The following is a 21690-nucleotide window of genomic DNA, read 5'->3' on the forward strand; positions in this document are numbered from 1 at the left end:
TTGGCAGGACTGCTGCTCATGAGAGTGGACCCATGCTGGAGAAGTTAATGGAGAATTTTCTCCCATGGGAGGCACCCCACAGCATAGCAGAGGAAAGACTTCCCTCCCTGAGCAGACAGAAGAAGATCTCGAGTGCTAAACTGACCAAACCCCCCACGCCCTGTCTCCCTGTGCTGTTGGTGGGAAGGAGGGAGGGGCTGGGGGGAAAAAGGTGTTTTAAAGGCTTATTTTACTTCTCATTATCCTCCTCTGACTCTGTTAACCATAAATTTACTTTATACCCTTAAATTTGAACCTGTTTTGCCCTTAGAGTGTTTTCTCCCAGTCCTCATCTCAACTCATGAGCCCTTAGTTAACTTTTTTCCCTCTATTCTGCCCAGCTGAGAGCAAGAAAGGGTGAGTGAATGGCTTTTGTGGGTGCCTGGCGTTTGGCCAGTGTCAAATCACGACAAGTATCCAGCCTGCCAAGGCTTTATCCCTTCCCTGAGCACCTTCCTTACCTTTGGTGAACAGTGTGGTGGCCCTGAAGAAGCTGTTTTTCAGCTGTTTCCAGTGAGCTTCCTGCCTGAAGTGCCAGGCTGAGCAGGGAGGGCAGTGCTCCAGCTGTCTGAGGACTAGGACAGGCTGGGTCATGTCCCTCTGTGTGGTGGGGGAGCACCAGAACAGGCACCCCACCTGTTGATTATGGGAGGGCTAGACTCTACCAGAATCCCCAAAAGCTGCTGTAGGTCCTGCTCTGGGACAGGGAGGGCACCCACAGCCTGGCAGGTTCTGTGTCCTCCTAAGCACATCTGTAAGTCCCAACACAGCTGAATTCACAGTTGAAGTATCTGTTTTGTAGGTACAAACTCACGAAATAAAATAGCAGGAGCCCAAGTCTTAGCAAATGGCACAGGAACCTCTCCAAAACAAAAACTTCCCCAGGGGATGGATAAGGCTCTGTGCCACACTTGCCACCTACCTTCCGCTGTGACTTCTTTCAAGCAGTTTCTTATACCTGAAAGGTAAATCTTGGAAGTGATGCATACCCTGACACCTGACACTGGGGCAAGGCAGGGACCAGCCGCAGGCAGCACCCCGAGTCCCAGCCGGCTTCCCAGGCTCTGCCAGCTCCCAGCACGGAGCATCCTGCACCCCAAACACCCTCCGGTCCTGCCCTGCACCTCGGCTCTGCTGTCCAGTCCCACATGGGCGGGGTACCAGCTCCAGCCCCCTGCAAGCTGGGACTGCCTAGAGGACAGGAGCAATTCCTCTGTCACCCTCCCATGTCTGCCAGGACACCAGGCATCCGTCAGGAAGGGGATGCAGCCGGCTGGCTGAGCTGGGACCTTGTGCACTAGGAGGGGACAGCTCGGTGTTTGTCCGTGTGCCCTGTGCTGGGGAGGACACCTTGCCCAAACAGGGGAACCTGAGTACTCTGCTTACATCGTTTTCCTACCGGGTCTTTTGTCAGAACACCAGCGTGAGGGAGTTCATTAAACCGATTCGCTGTGGCAGAAAAAAAATCCCCAGATAATGAGAAAAGCTGGAGCCAACCCAGGCAACCTGCAGTGCTCTCTCCCGAGCTGAGGCAGCGGCAGAGGCAGCTCTGAAGGGCGACAGTTAAGACTGGCCCGTGTCTTCAGGCAAAAAAAGGCACAAGACCCCGGGGACAACCCTATGTCCGGCATCCGTACCCCCGCCCCGGCAACCGCAGCCCTGCCCCGGGCAGCATCGCATCCCGCCGGGACTCTGTGCCAGCCCCCAGCGCTCCCCACACCGACGCTGCAGCCACCTCCAGGCACCGGCACCCACAGGGCCCAAAGCCCCCGCCCCCTGCCCAGCACAGCCTGCGCTGCCCCCTCCCCTCCAGGCGTCACCCGAGCGGGGCACAGGGGCCAGTGGCCGCTGCCAGCAGCAGGAATCCGAGCAGGGCGAAGATCCCCTCGCTTGGCTTTTGTCTCTTGGACAATCCGGGCACAGAGCAATGCAAAGCAGGGGGGGAAGCAAAGCCCGGAGCCTTTGGAGGCTCCAAGCCTTAAACATCAGCTCCTGCAGCTGCAAAAGCTGCTCCCCAGGTCCTGGCTGCAGCAATTCCCAAGGCTGTCACGGCCTTCAGAGCATACCCGGGGATTTCGCATCCCTGTGGCCTGATGCCGGCTCTCGGCCCAGGAGTCCCGGTGACTCCAGCAGGAAGGGGGGCAGGTTTCCTGCCTGCTTTGGTGGCATTGCTGCAGGGGCCGCTCCTGTCAGAGCCCCCTCTCTGCTGGTGACAGCTTTGCTCTTGGGGGCACTGCTCTGCAGCAGCCCAGAAGCACGAGCAATGCCCAGTGCCGGGAGTGGTGTCAGTGGGAACCCCCCGTGCACAGGGACCCCCAGCCTCGGGGCGGCCGTGCCAGCACCCCCAGGGACCTCCAGCCCTGGGAACCCGGAGCAAGTGGAAACCACAACTCTGCAAATGCTGCCTGTCCCCAAAGGAATTGCAAAGAGAGCTGGGGTGTGACAAACAAGGACAATTTATTTATAGAAAAGCAGAAAAAACAATGAACTACAGAATGTATTTCCAATACAAGAATCGTTGTAACAACAACAATCTATAAAAAGTATTTACATATAAAGGACCTATCTATTTAGTAACCTATTTTGTTAGGTTACTAAAAACAGTAACCTAACAAACGTATTTACAGAATAAAGCACCTATATAAAAAGACCAAACTTACAAATGTATTTACAATATAGGGGCTCTACAGAACAACTGGAATCTAACACACATATTTACAGAAGAACCCAACAATTTCAAAAACATATATGCAGACAGGTCAGTGTCTGTCTTCCCTATCAGTCCTGGAAGAGAAAGAAACAGCACGGCCACTCCAGCCCTGCCCTGAGAGCTGTTCCCTGTGTCCCCAGGCTGGCACACGCTGGCAGAGTGGGACTCTGCTGCCAGCATTGAGCCCAACGGGGGCTGGGAGCCGGGCCCCAGCCGCTGGGATGGGGCTGGCGTGGCCCAAAGCAAGCGCAGGGCAGGCTGGGGGTGCTGCTTGTGCCGCCAGAATCCAGGGCCCCCCTGGGGCACCTTGTCCCTGAGCGGGGCACCCAGCCCAGCCCTGGCCTGGCAGCAGGGCACCCACTCTGCCTGTGGGCAGGGCATGGGGAGCACCTGCCTGTCCTGCTGCTGGGGTCGGTCTTCATCCCAAAACCATATCTTCATTTTCCTTTTCCGCTTCCATATCCACCTCTATCTCTTCTTCCTCCAAATCCACCTCCATCTCTTTCACATACTATCCAAAATCCACCTCCATCTTCTGCACATAATCTTCCGAATCAACCTCCATCATCTCCTCTCCATCCATCTTCATATCCACTTCCATCTCTTCTATGGTCTCTCTGGCAGCCTGCATGAGGGAGCACAACCTCACAGTGGGGTGGGTCCCTGTTCCACACCATCCCCACAGGGCTCCAGCCCACCCTGGCAGTCAGGGAGTGCCCACCTCCCTGGAATGGCACTGTACCTTCACTGGGACAGGAGTGTACATCCTGCTGGGATTGGTGCTGAGATCCAGGCAGCAGGAAAAATTCAGGACTAATGCCAATAGCCAGCAGCAGCTGAGGACAGTCTGGTGTGACCAGGGTGAAGGGCGGTCTCCGAGCAGACTGAAGGCTCTGCTGGCTACAGGGGAATGGTTGTGTTGTGCTTGAATAGATGAATCTGGGAGCTGTGATGTGGCAGGAGTTCCAGGGCCACTCTGCATTGGAGGCTGCTATCACAGAATGATCAAATCCTTGAATGATGTGGCTTGGATGAGTTCCTAAAGATCATCTCAATCCAATCTGAGCAACCTTCCTCTTGAGCGAGATGCTCAGGGCCCCATTCAGCCTGGCCTTCAACCAGGTTCCCATGGATGGGGCATTCATAGCATCTCTGCACAGCCTGTGCCAGGGCCTAACCACCCTCATTGGAAAAAACATCTTCCTCAGACCAAAGCCAAATTGAGCTTCTCCAGTTTCCAGCCATGCCCCCTTCTCCTCTCGCCACAGGCCCTGCTGAACACTCTGTCCCCATCTTTCCCCAGGGCGCCTCCCAGTCCTGCTCGGCCGCAGTGAGGCCTCCCCGGGGCCTTCTCTCCTCCCGGCTGAGCAACCCCAGCTATCTCAGCCTTTCCTCAGAGCAGAGGGGCTCCAGCCCTCGCAGCATCTCCGGGGCCTCCTCTGCACTCCCTGCAGCAGCTCCAGGTGCTTCCTGTGCTCAGGACCCCAGAGCTGGGGACAGGGATGAGCCCTGGAGGGGCTGCAGCTTCACGGGCAACAGCAGGGAATTTTGTGTTATCCCCGGGGAGGAGCTAAACGCACTCTGGTGCAGAGGGATAAAATCAAAGGAATGAAGCCTGCACTGGACACTTTTTGATTTACAGAACTCCTTGGTATGGTATCAGGAGTGCCAGTGCACCTGCAGCACTCTTGAGTATTATACAGAAATCCTGCCATTTCCACATGTACTGATTGTCTGTGCAGGTGTCTTACTGGGATTTCTGTCTTTCTGTGGTCTGTTCATTGTAGGACAGTCACTGAAGATCCGTTGCTGCTCACCTAACAAATAATTACCCTGTTTTACAGGGTGGACTGAGAACTGGGGTCTCAGGATAAATTCTGCATTGAGAAGTATTTCAAACTTTGCAAAACAATTAAATGAGAATTTCTGTGTAATTATGAGGAAATCCTCACTCTTATGTATTTCATGTATTAAAAGAGATGGATATATCAGTGTGGCTGAAAAGTTCATCCCAGTTCATGACTGAGGCTTATGAAAAACATATTGCAGATGTTAGAACAGAAGAAAATGTGTGTGTGACCTACAGGCAAGGCCGAAGCGGGGCTGTGCCTCCTGCGTGTGTGGCAGGCATTGGCTGTGCCCAGGGGCCAGCAGCCCTGCCCAGCACCTGGCAGAGGACTGCGGCCTGGAGAGGGGAACTTGGCTGCAGCCAAGTCCAAGGTCCAGGCTGATAGAGCTGCTCATGCCTTGGCCCCAGCTCTGCCTTGCACCTCACCAGTTGTATCCTGCCCAGTACCCTGGGCCCTGCTGCAGTGAGGGGTCTGGGTGCCCCAGGGTAACACCTCACACTGAGCAACTGTCGGATCCTCTCGGGAAAGTGAGACAGGGAGTGCTGCCTGCTCAGTGCCCACATGGCCAGGCCGGGCATCAGGAATCAGGGCTGTTCCTGGCACTGCTCTGGGACCTGCTGCAGCTTCATGTGGCTCTGGGTTACAGAATCCCATAACGGGTGAGGCTGGAAGGGACCACAGTGTGGCTTCTGGTCCCACGTCCTGGGTCAAACAGAGTCATCCCAGAGCACCGATCTGGAGTATCTCCAGTGAAGGAGACTCCACAGCCTCTCTGGGCAACCTGTTCCAGTGAGTGGTCACTTGCAAGATAAAGCTCTTCCTCATGTTCAGGTGGAACTTCCTGTGCATCACTTTCTGCCCGTTGCCTCTTATCCCATTGCTGGGCCCCACGGAGCAGAGCCTGGTCCATGCTCTGAGCCCTCCCTGCAGATAGTTATACACCGGCTCCTGTGCTGGCACCGGTAGCGGTGGGTGCAGCGGGCGCCAGAGCCTGCTCGGGCACGGGGCTGAAGCTGCGGCAGAAGCGGTAGTGGGGGGCAGGTTCTGGGGACAGGGCAGGTTCTGGGGACAGCCCAGCCCCGGGGACTCCATGCTCGCTGCCCGCAGAAAAGGCGGGCACGCGGCCGGCCCGGCCCGGAGGAAGCGCCGGCCAGGCCCAGCGCCTGAGCGCAGCCCGACCCCGCCTCACGCTGGCGGTGCCGCCTCTACTTAAAGCGCGCCCGGCGCCGTTTCCACCTCCTCCTGTCCGCTGGCCCCGCAGCACCACCATGTCGGACCGGCTGCCCTACAAAGTGGGTGAGTGCGAGCTCTGGGCCGGCCCCGCGGGGCTCGGCGCCTCCCCCGGGCTGCGGCGAGTGCGGTGCCGGGAGCGCGGCCTCGGCGGCCGCGGCGCCGCGCTGGACGCGGCCGCGGGGGAAGGACGGCGGGTCCTGTCCACGGAGGAGCCGGGCCTGAGCCCCCGTGCGCCGGGGAAGCTGCCGCGGGGGACGGGGGCTCGGGGATGTTGCACCGCTGGGTTCCCACTCGCGGTTGTGCCGCTCTCCCGGCCCGGCCCGCCTGCCGCGTCCCTCCCCCGCCGCTCAGAGCCCTTGGCGCGAACAGGCTTCGCTCCGAAGGTGAAAGTATTTCCCATCCTGGGACCTTCGACTCATGTGCCCTGAAGGTTTTGGCGGGTATTTCTGTAGACCTGAAATTTCACAAAGAACCCCAGTTTTTATAAAGAGTTGGGTGTTCCTGGGAGGCTCCTTTCAAAGAAGCGAACATTAGTCTTTAAGGCTCAGATTCATAAATAATTTACCCTGGAGGCTCTGAACCTAAAATACTGTAGGATATTTTTAAAGCAGCCCTGGTAAAGGCTACCAGGCCCTTAAGAGGGGTAAGATTAAACCTCCTCCTCTTGATGTATTTGTTTCCATGGTCCTTTCCTTGCCTGTTTTCAGGCAGTTTTCAGTCCCGGTGGTGTACAGACTGTGCTCCAGTCAGCTCTAGCATGTGCAATAGCATCAGTGGCCCCAGGCTTCAGTCTGCAGCAAAATGCAATTAGCGTGTCTGTATTAAACCTGGCAGTCTAACTCCGAGTCCTGGTGTTCCTTAATGCTTTAAACAGTCTGTGTTCACGAGGTAGGTGACAAAAAAGCATCTGACTGTGGCCTAAATGGAATGGTGAACTTCTGAAATCTCTCAAAGAGCAAACCGAGTAAGAGGGACACTGTGTTGGCTGGTGCTGTAGAGTTGATGCATCTGGGCATTACCTGCTTGACCCTAGTGGTTTTAAGGCTGGAGTTGGACATCCATGGTGAGTGCAGTGAGCCTGTCAGAAGCCTCTCTTGCTCATTTTTTGCTGGACTTTTCTGCTATAGATCCTTTTTACAAAGGTAGAAGCAGACGGGCAACTAAGGTAATTATGGTCACTTAAAATAATTTGTGTGTATCCAAGGACCTGCAGCTTTGCTGTGAGGAGGGGGAGCTGAGCTAGGCACTCAGCTCCTGGTGCACTCTTAGGGAGCATTCTGTGTGTAGGAAGCCACTGCCCTACAGCCAACCCCTCCCCACATGCAGGTCAATACTGTGGAAGTCAGTCCCTGTAGGAAGTGTTGGATGCTCGGGCAGTGTCTGTAAGAAGAGCTTAAGGCTGTGGCTTACTGAATTAATGAGCTTCAGGATATCTGTGCACTAGATCACAGTTGATTTATACCTTCTTGCAGTAGCATGCTTTTTGCAGAGGGGCTTGTAGGTTTGGTCTAAACTCATTTGAAAGCCTGTGAGGGAGGCTATTAAACCAGGGAGTAACTGGTTTAATAGGATCTATTTCCTGCAGCTCTGACTCCCAGCTGTTGCTGGGTGTTCAGTTCAGCTGTTGCAGCCAGTGCCTACCCACAAGTGTGTGAACAGATACCAAGGTCTCAGCTATTCAAACTCTGACACCTGTCCTGCTTCTCTTGCAGCTGACATCAGCCTTGCAGACTGGGGTCGCAAGGCCATTGAGATTGCGGAGAATGAGATGCCAGGGCTGATGAAGATGAGGGAGATGTACTCTGCATCCAAGCCCCTGAAAGGTGCCCGCATTGCTGGCTGCCTCCATATGACTGTGCAGACAGCAGTGCTCATAGAGACCCTCATCGTGCTGGGGGCTGAGGTAACGTGGCTCTGAGTTTCTCTCTCAGCTCTTGGGTAACTCTCTGCCAGGTCACTGCTCCTGCTTATGTAACACCGTACGGAATCCTGGCAAATGTCTGTACTCTTTGGAAGAGGCTGCAATCTCCACGTGGATGGATTATGTCTTCTCTCCTTGAGCAAGAAACTTGTTGCCTGCCCTGAGCAGTTCTGGGGTGTGTGTGTTCCCTGTGGACAAGCTGCAGCTTTGAGTGCCTGTTGTGCCCTATGTGCAGTGCCCTGGGCAGTGCCCACAGCTGCTCCCACATAGCCGGGCTGTGCTTGGACTTGCAATGCTGTGGCTGCTCGTGCTGCAGCTCTAGGGACTGCCTCCAGCACAGATTAGCCTGTATTAAGAACCCCACAATGCCCTGGTAAAGTCAGCAAAATCTAATGAAGCTTTCTGAGGGCTGTGCTGGCTTTTGAGCTGTGCAGGAAAACAACAGGGATGCAGTGTGGCTCAGGGACCAAGGGCTGGCCAGTTACTCTCATCCATATTAAAGTCTGAGATACTTAGAAGCCAGTTACTGCCTTGTGTCCCATGCCTGACTGGCTGAATGAAGTCCATACATCACAGCTGAGTGTTCAGGGCATGAGGAGAGCCAGGTATCTGAGCACAATCTGCATTGCTTGTGTGCAGAGCAGGGAGCTGGCTGGATTGTTAAGTATGTATATGATCTGAAGTTCCTTCTTCCTGCAGTTTAGCTGCCTGAATTCAGGCTGCCCAGAGGTGCCCTATATGGGAGCTCTCTCTGGGAACAGTTAAGAACTGAGCAGTGTCATGCTGATTGAAAGACACTGGGAGAAGGGGAAGTTTTCCTCTGTAGCAGTGAAGGCATTTCCTCAAAAAGAGGAGGAGGTAGGTGTGGACAGTGTGCCAGCTCAGCCTGGGCAAGGTACATGCTGCTGTGCAGGCGCTCCCCAGCCTGTTCAGAGCTGTCCTGTGGCTGCAAATGGTGCAGTGCTGAAGGAGAGCTTTGATGTGGAGGTCCAGTCCTGGCTTTGTTCCAGCCACTCTATGTGGAACTCTTGTCCGTCCACAGGATTTACAAGAAACCAGTAGCCATTGAAATTTGGGAAGCTCCTTGCTGCTCCTGTTGGTTGCTGTATCCCAGTATGGCTGGCTTAGGAGGCAGCTGTGTGATTATTTAACATTGCCAAGCTGCTTTAAGCTGAGCACAACCCCATCTGAGTCATTCAGGGAGGTACCTGCAGAGACTTGGTTCCTCTAAGAATGTTGTGGTTGTAGCTTTGAAGGCGTGTGCTGCTGTGTTAACTCCTTGTCTGATGCCTGTGGATTAGTTGAGGCTTTAATTTGAGTTTTGATTCAGCCCTGGTTCATCTGTTCTGTCAGAACTTTGGTGCCAAGGAGGGAGGAATGAAACCGATGAAATCATATCCCATGTAATGAGAATGTAGCTCACTGCAGCACAGCAACGTTAGTGTCCCTTTTTTGGCTGGGATAACAAGGATAGAGTAAATGCTCTGTGCTTCAGAGTGTAAGTTCTAAATTTGTAACAAAAACCAATCGTTCCCATAACCAGTGATGTAAATACTAGGGTCTGAGCCCATCAGGTGTGCCAGTTAATCTAGGTTCTATGTCACTATGACAAATCTGTATCAAGTCTGAAGTGTAAACAATATATAGGTATTCTGTGTACTTTGAATGTCATGACACCTTTTGATGTCATCTGTACTGGTATGGGAGAAACTTGAAAAAACCCAGGTGAGGAGGTACAGCTTTAGGTTATGGATTCTGTTTTCCTGTGCTCCTTCCAGGTGTGTTTTCATGACAAGTGTTGGTTGTGTAGGCTGCTTCCAACTGCAGCCCTTACTTCAAAACGTCACTTATTGATCAAGTGAGATGAGTATCTGAAAGCAGGCTGGATGGTTGTGCCTTGTTGCCCTCTCTCCTCAAGCTCTTTAACCAGTGAATATGCAAATAGCTGCCAGTCAGCCCTGTGGGGAGCAGAGGGTATGTGGCTGTGATGTGGTGCTGTGAGCTGCAGTAGGTGTGCACATCCTTTTCAGTGCAACTCAGCAACATGCTGTTGCTTTTCTAGGTGCCTGAACCTAGTTATGAAATCTGAGGAAAACACTTAGCTCAGCTGGAAAAGCTTCCATGACTGGAGCACAGAGTGGGAGGTGGGTGAGCATAATCTTAGAGAATGCCTGGATTGAGTGTAATGTTTCAGCTGCATTTCTGACTCTTGTGAGTGCCAGCAGGTGTGTTGCTGCATGTCCATACCTTCAGTAGACACTTGCTATGGGGCTGTTCTGAAAATCTGACCTTTATTTGACCAAAACTTCCCAAACCCATGCTGTTGAGCACCCCTGAAGATCTGGAGTATGCTCTGGCTGTCGGGGAGAAGTGCTTGTGAGATGGCTGAATATATGGCACAGCTAAAGCTCGTTCACCTTCTCTCCATGTGACATTATTTTCCCTTAGTCAGACACCCAGTTTTCAACTTATCTTTGCAGAGCTACTGAAAAAGGCAGGAATCTGCACTCATTTCTTTCTGCTCTTGTTCCCTTTTTAACTCCCGTGTTTGGTAGAGAGTGTCTGATATCTCAGAACTTTGTTCAGCAAACAAAACTTGTTTTCCAGGTACAATGGTCAAGCTGCAACATTTTCTCCACGCAGGACCACGCTGCAGCTGCTATTGCAAAAGCTGGTATCCCTGGTAAGTTTTCCATGTTCTGGTTTGGCTCTGAGTTGGGCTGTACTGCCTGTTCCTGCTAAATCAAACTGTGTACACATTAAGCTCTTCTGAACAAGCTTGAGGATGGAAACAGCCCATCAGAAGCAGTGATTGTTACAAACCAGGACATTTGATTCAGACTGTATTGCATCAGCCTGTGCACAGGTCTCCCAGCAAAGGCTGCTGTTGGGCTCTGTGTTACCCAGCTCATCAGCGCTGGGTGATTAAATGGAGTGGTGTATAGGTGTGTGTAGCTGGAGGTGTTTGGTGCTTTCCAGCAAGCTCTGTGCTAAATAGGGGTTGGGAAAGGCAAGGGAACTGCCATGTGCCCTGTCACAGTGGCAGGATCAATACCCAAGATATTTTTAGGCTAGAACTAGCCCAGCTGTGTTCCTGCCTGATATCCCTTAAGTGCTGTATCAGGATTGCTGCTGTCTCGTTACTGTCACCTTCCAACAAGCAGCAATTCCTCACAGATCAGTAGAAATACCTGAAACTGTCTGCTGTGTAACTCAGCTTAAGGAAATGCAATCCTCAGTGCTGGAAACTGCATTACCTGAGCCCAGCTGGTGGCAGATGCTAAATCTGATTTCTGGCAGCCTGGTTCTTTGCTTTGGGAGGGGTCTCTCATTTCTATTACAATTAACTATTGCCACAAGTCTTTCCTCATCTGTGGCACATTCTAAGGCAGCGATGTGATCCCTTCATCAGCTCCTTTGGCACTACCAGCTTCAGGCATTGCCTCTGGCGTGGGATGTCAAAGAGCCATGTGCGATTCTTTAGATGTTGTCTTCCTCACTGCTTTCAACACCCAAAACTCAGCTGAAGAGCTGTTTACAGGTTGAGTGTTTGTCAAAGTGTTTGACCTTTGTCCTTGGTATCCTCATTTTTGGAACTTGCTCTCTTTGTTAATATTGTACTTCTCATACTAAATTTATGAGATCTCAGAGGAATGCTGGTCCTTTGGCTTCAATATGAGATCCTGACACACTTTCCTTTAGAATAGGTAATTGCATGATTGGCTCTTCATGGCTCAAGGTTAGTTTTCTGTATAAACAGTGAAAACATGACAATTTAGCCAAATGCTGGAGTGTGTAAATAATGTGCCCACTATGTGTTTGAGTGGCTGAGTACCTCTGAGGATTGAGTATATCATGAAGACAGTACAGATGCCTGGAAAGACACAAATCCTGGTGACTGCAACATGCCAGTGGTGGCAGCCTGTTGCTGGGGCTGTACTGACATAGAAATACACCCTAGTTAGAGCAGTTAAGGCACCTCAGCTTGGATTTTAGTGCTGGGCTAGAGATTAGAATTTAAACTCAGAGTTGCTGAAGAGTTTATATTCTGCTGCTTAGCTCATGCTGAAGTCTGGTCCCTCTTTTCTGCTGTGCTAGAAAATGCTGTAGTTGTGTTTTCATTTGTCTGTATCAATATGTCTAGTGGCTGTTTCTAATGAGTGGGGTGTTGCGGATGTGAGTCTGCTTTAGTTTGCTTTGTCTTCTCCTTTTTAACATGGAAGAAGAATGAGAGCAATGAAGTCTCAACATTTTGACCATGTTTGTGTCTTGGAACAGTGATTATTCTGAGGTCTGTTTTTCAGTGCAAATGTCTTTGCTTGCCTGCAGGCACAGATAATCATCTGTCTGTCAGCTGCTACTGGGAGCTGCTGATGAAATCTTCCTTTGGCTGCTTCACTACATGCTGAGTAAGAAACTGGCTAATGGTGTGCGTTTGTTCCCATGCAGTGTTTGCCTGGAAAGGGGAGACAGATGAGGAATACTTGTGGTGCATCGAGCAGACCCTGTACTTCAAGGATGGGCAGCCCCTCAACATGATTCTGGATGATGGTGGAGATCTTACCAACCTAGTTCATACCAAATACCCACAGCTGCTGAAAGGTGACTCATGTTTTATTTTCACAGGCACAGTTCTGCTTAGGGGACTATTTGGGGGGATGTTTTCTGCAGGAATTCCCTGCTGGTGTAAAAAGGGTGGGGGATGAGGGACAGGCATGTGCAAACAGGCTGTGAGAATTCCTTACAGTTCAAGACCAGAATCTGTTACCTGGAGGAGCCGTTTCCACCTCTGCTCTGTAGCCCATAAGCTGCAGTGTCCTGTCATGGCCATCCTTTACTGTGCCCATTACCTGAGAATGACCACTGGTTCTGCTGTCATGCCAAAAGCTTCCTGGAAGTGGGCTGTGTTCTAGAACTGCTCAGTGTCTGCTTGCAGTTAACGATTTTCCATTAATGCGTTTCTTACCCATCTTCTTAGTGCAGTTCTGAATGAAGTCATGACCACCTGTAGCCTTCCTTGGAAAAGGAACAGTTTTCTACCTTAAATACTCATTCTGTTTGTCAGTGAAGATGCTGATGGAGTGAGGGTTGGCACTCTTGCTTTGATTTGCCTTCAGTGCAAGTTAGTAAAACTGATCAGTGTGGTGTTGCTAGCCTGTGTTTATGTAAAAGATTTATGTGAAGGGAATTTGGCATGACCAGGCTGATCTGTGCCTGGTGAGTATGACAGACTCTTCTTAGCCCTGCCAGTGTCCATCAGCTCTGCTGCATCAAGATGTGGGTGCCCAGGGTTGTTAAAGGGCACGTTTAGTTTGGGATGTGAAGGAAATTGGAAGGTAATACAGTGGGGTGTGGTGGCGCTTTCATAGAGGTGCGGTAGCTGTAGAAGCCTGCTGGATCAGCTCTCCTCTGACTCGTGCTCTGCTTTAGTAGGAAGATAGGAGGAAAAAATCTGAAGGTGGCAGGTGGTGAGTGGGGCTGTGTGAGGGGAGTCTGGGGCTCTGCTCCTCATCCATGTGTTGCTGCAGGTAGGAGCACCAGGAAGAGGGAAACGCTCTGTGACAGGCTTCACTTTGTCCTTCGTCCTCAGCCTGATGTCACTCATAATCCAACACTCAACATCTTTGTGTTATTTAAACTGTAATGAAAGGTTTTCATTGGTCTTTGCTCAGCCTCTCTTCCATCAAAGGTCTTGTGCTTCCTGGGTTGCCTCTGTGTGATGTTCATGACCTCTTGCTTTTCCCATGTTTGATGCCAAGAAATACCTCAATTGGTCATCCCTCTTTGTCTTCCTTGTGTTTTCAGAGGCCAAAGAAAGTATTTTCCATGTTCATTCTCTGTTTTCCAGGGTTGTTTCCCTGCCGTGCACACCTTGGTTAGTGTCCTTGTTCCCAGGGTCTTTGAGCTGAGCCCCTTTCACTTCCAGCCCTCCTGTTGTCCTTATTTCTCCTCTCCAGCCCTTTCCACCCTCTTGCTTGTCTTGTGCTCCTGGTGTGGGAGGGACTGGCATAATACAGTGCAGTAGGACAATGGCTCTTGCACTGTCTCGTGTCTTGGCATCCATCTGTAGTCTGCCTCTGAAAAACATCCCTACTGCCTGGATCTGCTTCCTAAATTCATAGGAATGGCTCTTCCTCTGGAGTTTTAAAGAGTCCAGGGAGGATGCAATACCTGTCAACTTTTCCCTTCCCAAAATGTGTGGCTGTCTGCACTGGCTGTAGTTGAAAACCTCCTTGCAGCAGTTCAGTAAATTAAGACCAATCTCTGCAGAGGGGAGCAAACTTGATTTGTTTTACTTTCCAGTCCCTTGCTCCTTGGAAACAGCAAAACTTCCAGAATGGACCCACAGAGTAGAGTCTTGATCTCATTTATCTGAGCTTTGTGCTTAGCCCTTTGCTTATATGAAGCAGTGTAGTATCCAGTTTTGGTATCTTACAGCTAACAGAGGCTAATATATCCTAAGGGCTTGTGGGGGTATCTGACCTCTGTGGAGGTGGAACAAGAGTGACATTGGCAGAGCATGCACAGTGTGGATTGTGAGCACAGGAGACATTTTGGCATGAGGCAGCTGAAAGTGCCAAATTCAATTTGACAATTAAGGGCTGGAATAAGTTTTCTGGGCTAATTTTAGAGGGAATTGTCTTCCATGCTTCAGCTGCTTCTAAATTAAATAGTTCAGTCCTAGTGTGCAGCTAACAGTTGAAAGTAGGATTCCTTCAATTAGGAGATGGGTTAAATATGTGTGTGGAACTGTTCAGTAAGCTTCCCCTCTCCTGAAGTATGCCTGCAGTTAGAGGGCAGAATGGCCTTTGTACTGTTGGCTTATTCTATTAAGCCAAATGCCCTTAATACCAAGATAAATAAAAGTAGGAAGGGGGAAAATGAGAACTGACCAAAGGGGAAAGGCATCTGTGCAAGGGAGCTCTCTGGCATCCGTGCCAAAGACCTGTGTGGAGAAGATTGGCTTGTGATTTCATTCATCAGATTTGCTCATTGCTCAGGTCAGAAATATGGGGGAGCAAAGCAGGTCTGAGAGTTTAGCAGGGCTGTCTCAGTTTAATTCAACCTTGTCCTTGCTGCAGGCCCTTCTCTGCTCCCCAGTCACTCAGGCATTGACCATGAGTGGTGTAGGCAGCACTTGGGGCAGCTGCAGAGTGGTTTAGACCAGCTGTAGATGGCACCTGGAGCAGTGTTTGGGTGCCTCCAGGGAGGGGAAGTTGTTGGCATACAGGATGTGAGGTCTGCTTAGTGCCGTGGAAGGATAATCTGTTAACCTCAGGACTGTCATCTTTAGAGCCTTTGAAGGATGAGGACTGTCTCCTGCTTGACAGATACACCAGAAGAGAGAGAGGGCAGGTTTGAACTGGACGTTCCTGCTGCAACCTCCAAAAGCTTTCCTTCACAAGGGGATGACTATCCTTGATCCAGGCAGTTGCTCTGGAAACTGATGCTTTTTGGAGACTGTCTACAGATCCTCCGTTTCGCTGTGTATGAGGCTGCACTGTGAACTTTAAACTGTCCTCTCCCCTCCTAGCAAGCCCTAAATATGCCAAAGCCTCAATGCATTCCCTCAGCAGGTGACCATCAGGGGAGTGGGGCTACGGAGGACTCTGTGGTGAGACACAAGTGATGGGGATCAGTCAGCCTAATCATAGAATCACAGAATGGTTTGCTTTGGGAGGGACCTTTTAAAGGCCATCTAGTCCAACCTGCCTGCAATGGGCAGGACACCTTCAACTCGGGTTGCTCAGAGCCCCTTGAATGTTCCCAGGAATGGGACATGCAGCACTTGTCAGGGCAGCCTATGCCACCCTCATTGTAAAAAAAAAAAAAAAAAAAGCTGCCTTATAGCTAGTCTGAATCACCCTCTTTCAGTTTAAAACCATCCCCCCTTGTCCTGTTGCAACAGGCCATGCTAAAAACAATGTGTCCCCATCTTATAAGCCCCCTTCAAGTACAGAAAGGCTGCAGTGAGCTCTCTCTGGAGCCCTCTGTTCTCCAGGTTAATCAAGTTCTTCTAATGCTGTTGGTCCAATTTCCTTTATGTGCCACAGAGTGGTCTGGGGAGCAACAGAAGGGTGTCATGGCTCAGTCTCAGGCTTTACCTGGGCTTGGACTAGCTCACACTGGGTTTTTTGAGCAGTGAGGACAGGTTTGGACTGGACTTGGCATCTGTGGGTGAGCAGTGCCCTGAGAGCCAGGAGGGCCCACCGTGTCCTGGGGGCACTGGGCGCAGTGTTGCTGGCCAGGCCAGGGAGTGGATTGTTCTGCTCTGCTCTGGGCTGGGGCAGCTTCACCTTGCATATTGTGTGTGGTTTTGGTCACTGCAATATAAGAACGATATTAAACTGTTAGAGAGTGTCCAAAGGAGATCATGAGGATCATGAAGGGCCTTGAGGGGACGCCATATGAGGAGTGGCTTGAGGGCACTTGGTCTGTTCAGCTGGAGGAGACTGAGGGGAGAGCTCATTGAGTTACAACTTCCTCGTGAGGGGAAGAGAAGGGGAAGACACTGATCTCTGCTCTGTGACCAGTGACAGGACTCAGGGAACAGCTGGAGCTGTGCCAGGGGAGGGTCAGGCTGGGTATCGGGAAAGAAAGGTTCTTCCCCTAGAGGGTGCTGGGCACTGCCCAGGCTCCCCAGGGAATGGGCACGGCCCCGAGGCTGCCAGAGCTCCAGGAGCGTTTGGACAGCGCTGCCAGGGATGCCCAGGGTGGGGCTGTTGGGGTGTCTGTGCAGGGCCAGGAGCTGGACTGGGTGATCCCTGTGGGTCCCTCCCGGCTCAGGACGCTCTGTGGGTCTGTGGGGGCCGGGCTGAGGGGCTGCCCCGGGGTGTCAGCAGAGGGCGCTGCGGCGCCGCGGAGCGCGGCCGGGGGCGGTGCCGCCGCTTGTGCCGGAGCTGCTCCGGCCCCGGGCACCGATCCTGGCACCGATCCTGGCACCGATCCTGTCCCGCCGGGCAAACCAACCCCGAGGGGCTGCGGCAAAGCACCTGCCTACCTTCCCCCAGGAGCTGGGCTGCTACAGCCTGCTAGGGAGTCCGGGCGTACAGCACCAGAGGGTGCAGAGGTGTGTGGCTCTGAAGCGCATCCTCTGGTGTTTCTGCAGTTGTTTGAGGGTTTTTATCTCTTCCTTGCTCTCTGCCAAGGGTTTGCTTAACTTAAGCCTCTAGGAGTTGCTCCCAGCACCTGGACATCCTGGTTTGCACAGCATTGACTCCAGCTAAGGTGAATCCTTTTACTCTCCCCACAGGAATTAGAGGTATTTCAGAAGAGACAACCACTGGGGTTCACAACCTGTACAAGATGAAGGCCAACGGGACCCTGAAAGTTCCAGCTATCAATGTGAATGACTCTGTCACCAAGGTAATACAGAACGAGCCCTTCTGCATTTTTCTGCTCTCTGACCAGCTTGGTGTTGGGATGTTGTCATGCCCGTGAAAGTACTCCTTCTCTTGCTGAGCTTCTCCTGATCTGGGTTGGAACAGAGATTTCCACCATAGCCTTAAAGTGAGCCCTTGATGTCTCTAATGGGACATGCCATTGTAAATACCCTGCTGTCAGGACCTCGAGAGCTTTTTGTATGTAAGAATGTACATTCTTCTGCTATTTAATAATAAAGGTGAAAACACCTTTGGAGGTCATGGCTGCGGAGGCACAGTCAGTACCTGTGGCAAGGAGCCTGTCCTCATTCTGAGCAGCTTAAAGCCCCCCAGTACGTGTCAGGTAGCAGCTGGAAAAGCGATCGTGACTTGCATGAGCTTGTGCTGGTTAGGGTTGTTTGGTCAGCCTGTGGTTGATCTCTGTGAGCAGCAGTTGCAAAGGAGAGGGCAGGAGGGAGATATTTATCCCTTGCTTAGCTTTGGTACTGCTGCCGAGATAAACCTTGGTGAATTGAGGATGAAGTGAAATGATGCTTAAAGGGTGCTCGTGCTTTTTGGCTGCAGATGAATTATAGTGGGAATTAAAGGTATACTAAAGGTTTATGTATCTTGATGTTTTTTAAATCTAATTACTGAATCTATTTCAAGTTCCCATGCAAACATAATCCTGGTGGGTTGGCAGTTCTCCTGTTTGGCCTGCCTGTTCTGCAGTTTGCTGTCTCCTTTTTGCTCACTAAGATGCACCTGACTTACTTACTTACTTACCTTGCTTCATAGGTAGTGGGCTGGAATCCAGTTCATGTTGGAAGAAGTTTATTCCTTTACATCCTTTTCACCCAGATTTGTGCCTCTTGCATAATAATTATTAATACTGTTTAGTAGATTTGGAAGTTCAGATGTTTCTAACAAAGCCTCTTGAAGGGATTTGGGATCCTAGTGCCAAACAAGTGCTTGTTTTCAAGTACTGTTTGGTATTTATACAGTACAAGATTTGCACTAACCACAGTTAGAGATCTCTGGGAAAATGTGCAACTGAGCTGACAAATTCTGCTCTCCTAGTCTGATATTTCCACTTGGTGCCAGGTTCCTGTGCTGACATTTGGAGAGAGGAGGCAGGTACAGCAGCCAGTTCTGTTCTTCCCTTCTGCCACTTGAGTGTATTTTGGGTGGGACAGATGTCTGCATCCAGCACTCTGCTCTCTTGCCTGCATGGGAATACACAGACACCTGGAAGGCTTTGATTGCAGTTGGGGGATTTGGTGATGGGGAATCAAATCTGATGATGCTGCTTTCCTCCATGCTGCAAGGAAAATCTGCAGGACTAGGAAAGAAGGATACCAACTGGCACTAGCTTTAGAATTTGAAGGATTGGTAACACAATTTTCTGAAATATTAATGGCAGATATGCCTCTGATAATGTTTATAGGCACTGAGTCAGAACTTCTGGATCTGAGGTATAATTTGTTACACTTTGGCCAATTTCTGCCATGGGCAATTTATCCCATTTCTATTCATACTTAAAAGAACTGCAGGTGTTGTGGGTGTACCTTCCACTAGACCAGGTTGCTGCTTCTGGGAATTTAATCTTATGATTACCAGTAGCAGACAGCGCTGTGTTAAGTAAAAGCAAGAAGAATTGCTGCCCTAAGGCTGTAGAAAGCTAGCACAGGCTTTGAGACCAGAATTTTGCTGTGAACAGTGAATTCTTCTCCTTGGAGAGCGCAGCAGAACATTAGTAGCGAGCCAGACTTTAAAAAAATTCTTGGGCTCTGTAACTCCCCAAATAATCAAATCTGTTTGTCCTTCTTCCTGGTCAAAACAAAAGGTCCAAGGAGAAGAAGGCATATTAGAAAAACCAGTACAGCAAGGTGTGTTTCTGAGTTTAGGAAGGTGTTCAAGGACTGAAGTAATATTTAATGTCTGACTTAGCTGGGCAGTTTTGATTTGAGAATCTGGCTGTTAATGTCATGTGATAATGTTACAGTAGGAGGATGTTGTGTGATGGGGCATTAGGAGATGAAAGCCAGGGGTTCCTGGTTGCAGTGACCACTATTGTGAGTGGCTGCTTGCTGGATTTTTCCAAATCTGAGCAATAGTGAGGTCTTGACAGTGTTAGGGTAGCTCTTCATGGAGGAAGAAATTCCCATGGGGGAATTTTGATCTTCTGGGTCTGCTGGAACCAGTTTCTCCTGATTGATGTGGGCAGCTTGCTACTCTGCAGGCTGGACATGTCTTGCAAAGATAAGATGATGTGCTGCTGGTGTGTTTTGCCTTCCTGTGGCACTTGGTTCAGTTATTATCTGATAACCAGCAGCAGGGAACTCATGAACATCTAGTTTAGAAACTCAGACCTGCATTGGTGTGAAAGGCACTTGATAAATTTAGGTTACTGCTAACAAGTTTTTAACAAGTCCAACCCCTGGTCAGTAGACACAATGAAATTTATGAAATGCTTCTCACCACGTTGAAGCCTGTGTCTGATATAACTCCCTAGACTAAAACTGGATAAATAGAAACCTCAAACCAAGTTCTCTAATTCCTGTCCCTCATGGTGATTAAAGTATTTAGGCGACTCTCGTAGTACTTGCACATAAGTCCATCTTCTTTCTCTAAGGAAATTTCACTTGAGTGGCTTTCCTCTATTCTGAAACTGCTCCCTTTCCTTCCTCAGAGCAAGTTTGATAACCTTTATGGCTGCAGAGAGTCCCTCATCGATGGCATCAAGCGTGCCACAGATGTCATGATTGCTGGGAAGGTGGCAGTGGTGGCAGGATATGGGGACGTGGGCAAGGGCTGCGCCCAGGCCCTGCGGAGCTTTGGAGCCAGAGTCATCATCACCGAAATCGATCCCATCAACGCGCTCCAGGCAGCCATGGAAGGTGGGAGCTGAAGCAGAGCAGGAATTCAGGCATCTGACAGGGTCTCTGCACATGCAGTGTAGAGCAATAAATGAGATCTGGCCAAGAAAGGTTCAGTGGGTTTCAGCCCTGTGCCTGCTGAGGTACAGTTGAATCCAGTTTAACTGTAGGAATCCCTTCCTTGCAGTAAGGGAAGGAGTTGGTTACTAGAGGCTTTGAAGATGTATTTGGAGTCAAGGATTCAGAGACCAACCATAGTGTGGGGTAAGGCTGAGGGAGTGTCCTCAAGTTGTGCAGTTCTAACCTCCAGCATGGGATAAGACTTCACTGGAATTAAAACAGTAAAAAATGCCAGGCCTTATGTTTGGTAGGTTTTTTTTGGAGAACCAATGCCATGCTCTCTCTTTTTCCAGCTGAGCTCAGGGCATGCTCTGGAGCTGTGCTCCTTCTCTTCTGTGGGTGCCTCGTGTAACTGTGCTTCTTGGTACCAGTTTATTCCATTTCTGTTCATACCTGACAAGAATTGCAGGTGTGGTGGGGGCACTTTTGCAAATTCAACCCCCTGAATCCAGTCTGAGTCCTGTGCCAGACTATACCTCTGGACATTGAATGCATAGATCCGCAGATTTGGAAAGGATGAGGGATGAATGGGTTTTGTGCCTTGTTGGTGTTCAGCAAGACCAGTATCCCACTACCTTGCATCATCCCTAGGCCAGGTGTCAGCAAAAACATTTGACTCATTCTCTCTCGGTACTTTTCTACTTCTAGTATTGTGTCCCACTTGTTAATAAATGTTGGTGGTTGTGTAGAAAAGTAACCTTTTCTCTTTTTAGGGTACGAAGTTACAACCATGGAGGAGGCCTGCAAAGAGGGCAACATCTTTGTCACCACCACTGGCTGCACTGACATTGTGCAGGGCAGGTATGGCTTTAGTGAAAAAGCAGCCAGTTGCTTTAGTGAAAGCATACCTGTACAGCCAGGTTTCTTTTTTTAAATACAACCATAACCTGTCAGCAGTACGGTGAGGGTTAGCACACAGTGATCTCTGGATGTCAGAATTTAGCATGAATTTAGTGAGAAATTAAGCCTTTGGTCTTTTCAGTTTTGTTGGATGTTGCCAGATTGCAGTTGTTCCTGGCTTATGGAATGTAATGATGGAGAAACAAAAGCTGCAGAGGGATAAATTGACTTTTGGAGAATGAGGGCTTCAGGGCTGAATTCTGTGTTAGGCCAAACAAATGTGAACAGAAGAGGAGGCAGGTAAAGGTTGAAAGTGATCGCATCTGTGGATGCATATAGCAGCTGAAACCAGCCTGTTCTCAACGAGCTGCCCTGCAGTGTTTGGTTACTGCTGCTTAGATCTCAGTTTATAGCCCCAGCTGCACACAAACTCCTTCCTTTCTTTGCCATTGACTGTACATGTTGTAATAGAAGATCAGATTAGGTGGGAGGAGATCAGGCCATTAATGTCTAGAGATGTAAATCTGCTGGGAACTTCAAAGTCATGAAGAAAATGATTTCTTCTGTGTAAGGAGGAGAATAACTGCAGGTATTTGTTTTGACCAATTGAACAAAATTTTATTACTTTCTATATTGGGGAAAGTACTTTCTCTCCAGTAAGCTCTTATATCCTTGGGAAATGTCCTTCCCTGGAAGCTTGGAAGTCTTTTCCAGTAGACTTCTCATGCCTGGAGGG

The 21690-nt window shown here is 50.2% G+C and overlaps 1 protein-coding gene and 1 long non-coding RNA gene across 2 annotated transcripts in view; one reads left to right on the forward strand and one right to left on the reverse strand.

The window, feature by feature from the left end:
* LOC116452773 overlaps positions 1-21690 on the reverse strand; it is a 24553-nt gene continuing 2863 nt past the window's right edge. Inside the window, exons 2-3 of the long non-coding RNA XR_004243597.1 lie at positions 6488-6493; positions 1-365 (exon numbers count right to left, since the gene is read on the reverse strand). This is a non-coding gene — a long non-coding RNA (uncharacterized LOC116452773). The remainder of the gene's footprint in view (positions 366-6487; positions 6494-21690) is intronic.
* The window catches only part of AHCY (adenosylhomocysteinase), a 24612-nt gene continuing 8710 nt past the window's right edge, over positions 5789-21690 (forward strand). The window contains exons 1-7 of the mRNA XM_032127469.1: positions 5789-5895; positions 7545-7735; positions 10361-10436; positions 12203-12355; positions 17007-17119; positions 19808-20015; positions 20828-20915. Coding sequence (XP_031983360.1) covers positions 5868-5895; positions 7545-7735; positions 10361-10436; positions 12203-12355; positions 17007-17119; positions 19808-20015; positions 20828-20915 — 857 coding nt within the window. The 5' untranslated portion in view covers positions 5789-5867. The remainder of the gene's footprint in view (positions 5896-7544; positions 7736-10360; positions 10437-12202; positions 12356-17006; positions 17120-19807; positions 20016-20827; positions 20916-21690) is intronic.

Source organism: Corvus moneduloides, chromosome 17 (genome assembly GCF_009650955.1).
Source record: "Corvus moneduloides isolate bCorMon1 chromosome 17, bCorMon1.pri, whole genome shotgun sequence".
NCBI classification, from domain to species: domain Eukaryota; kingdom Metazoa; phylum Chordata; class Aves; order Passeriformes; family Corvidae; genus Corvus; species Corvus moneduloides.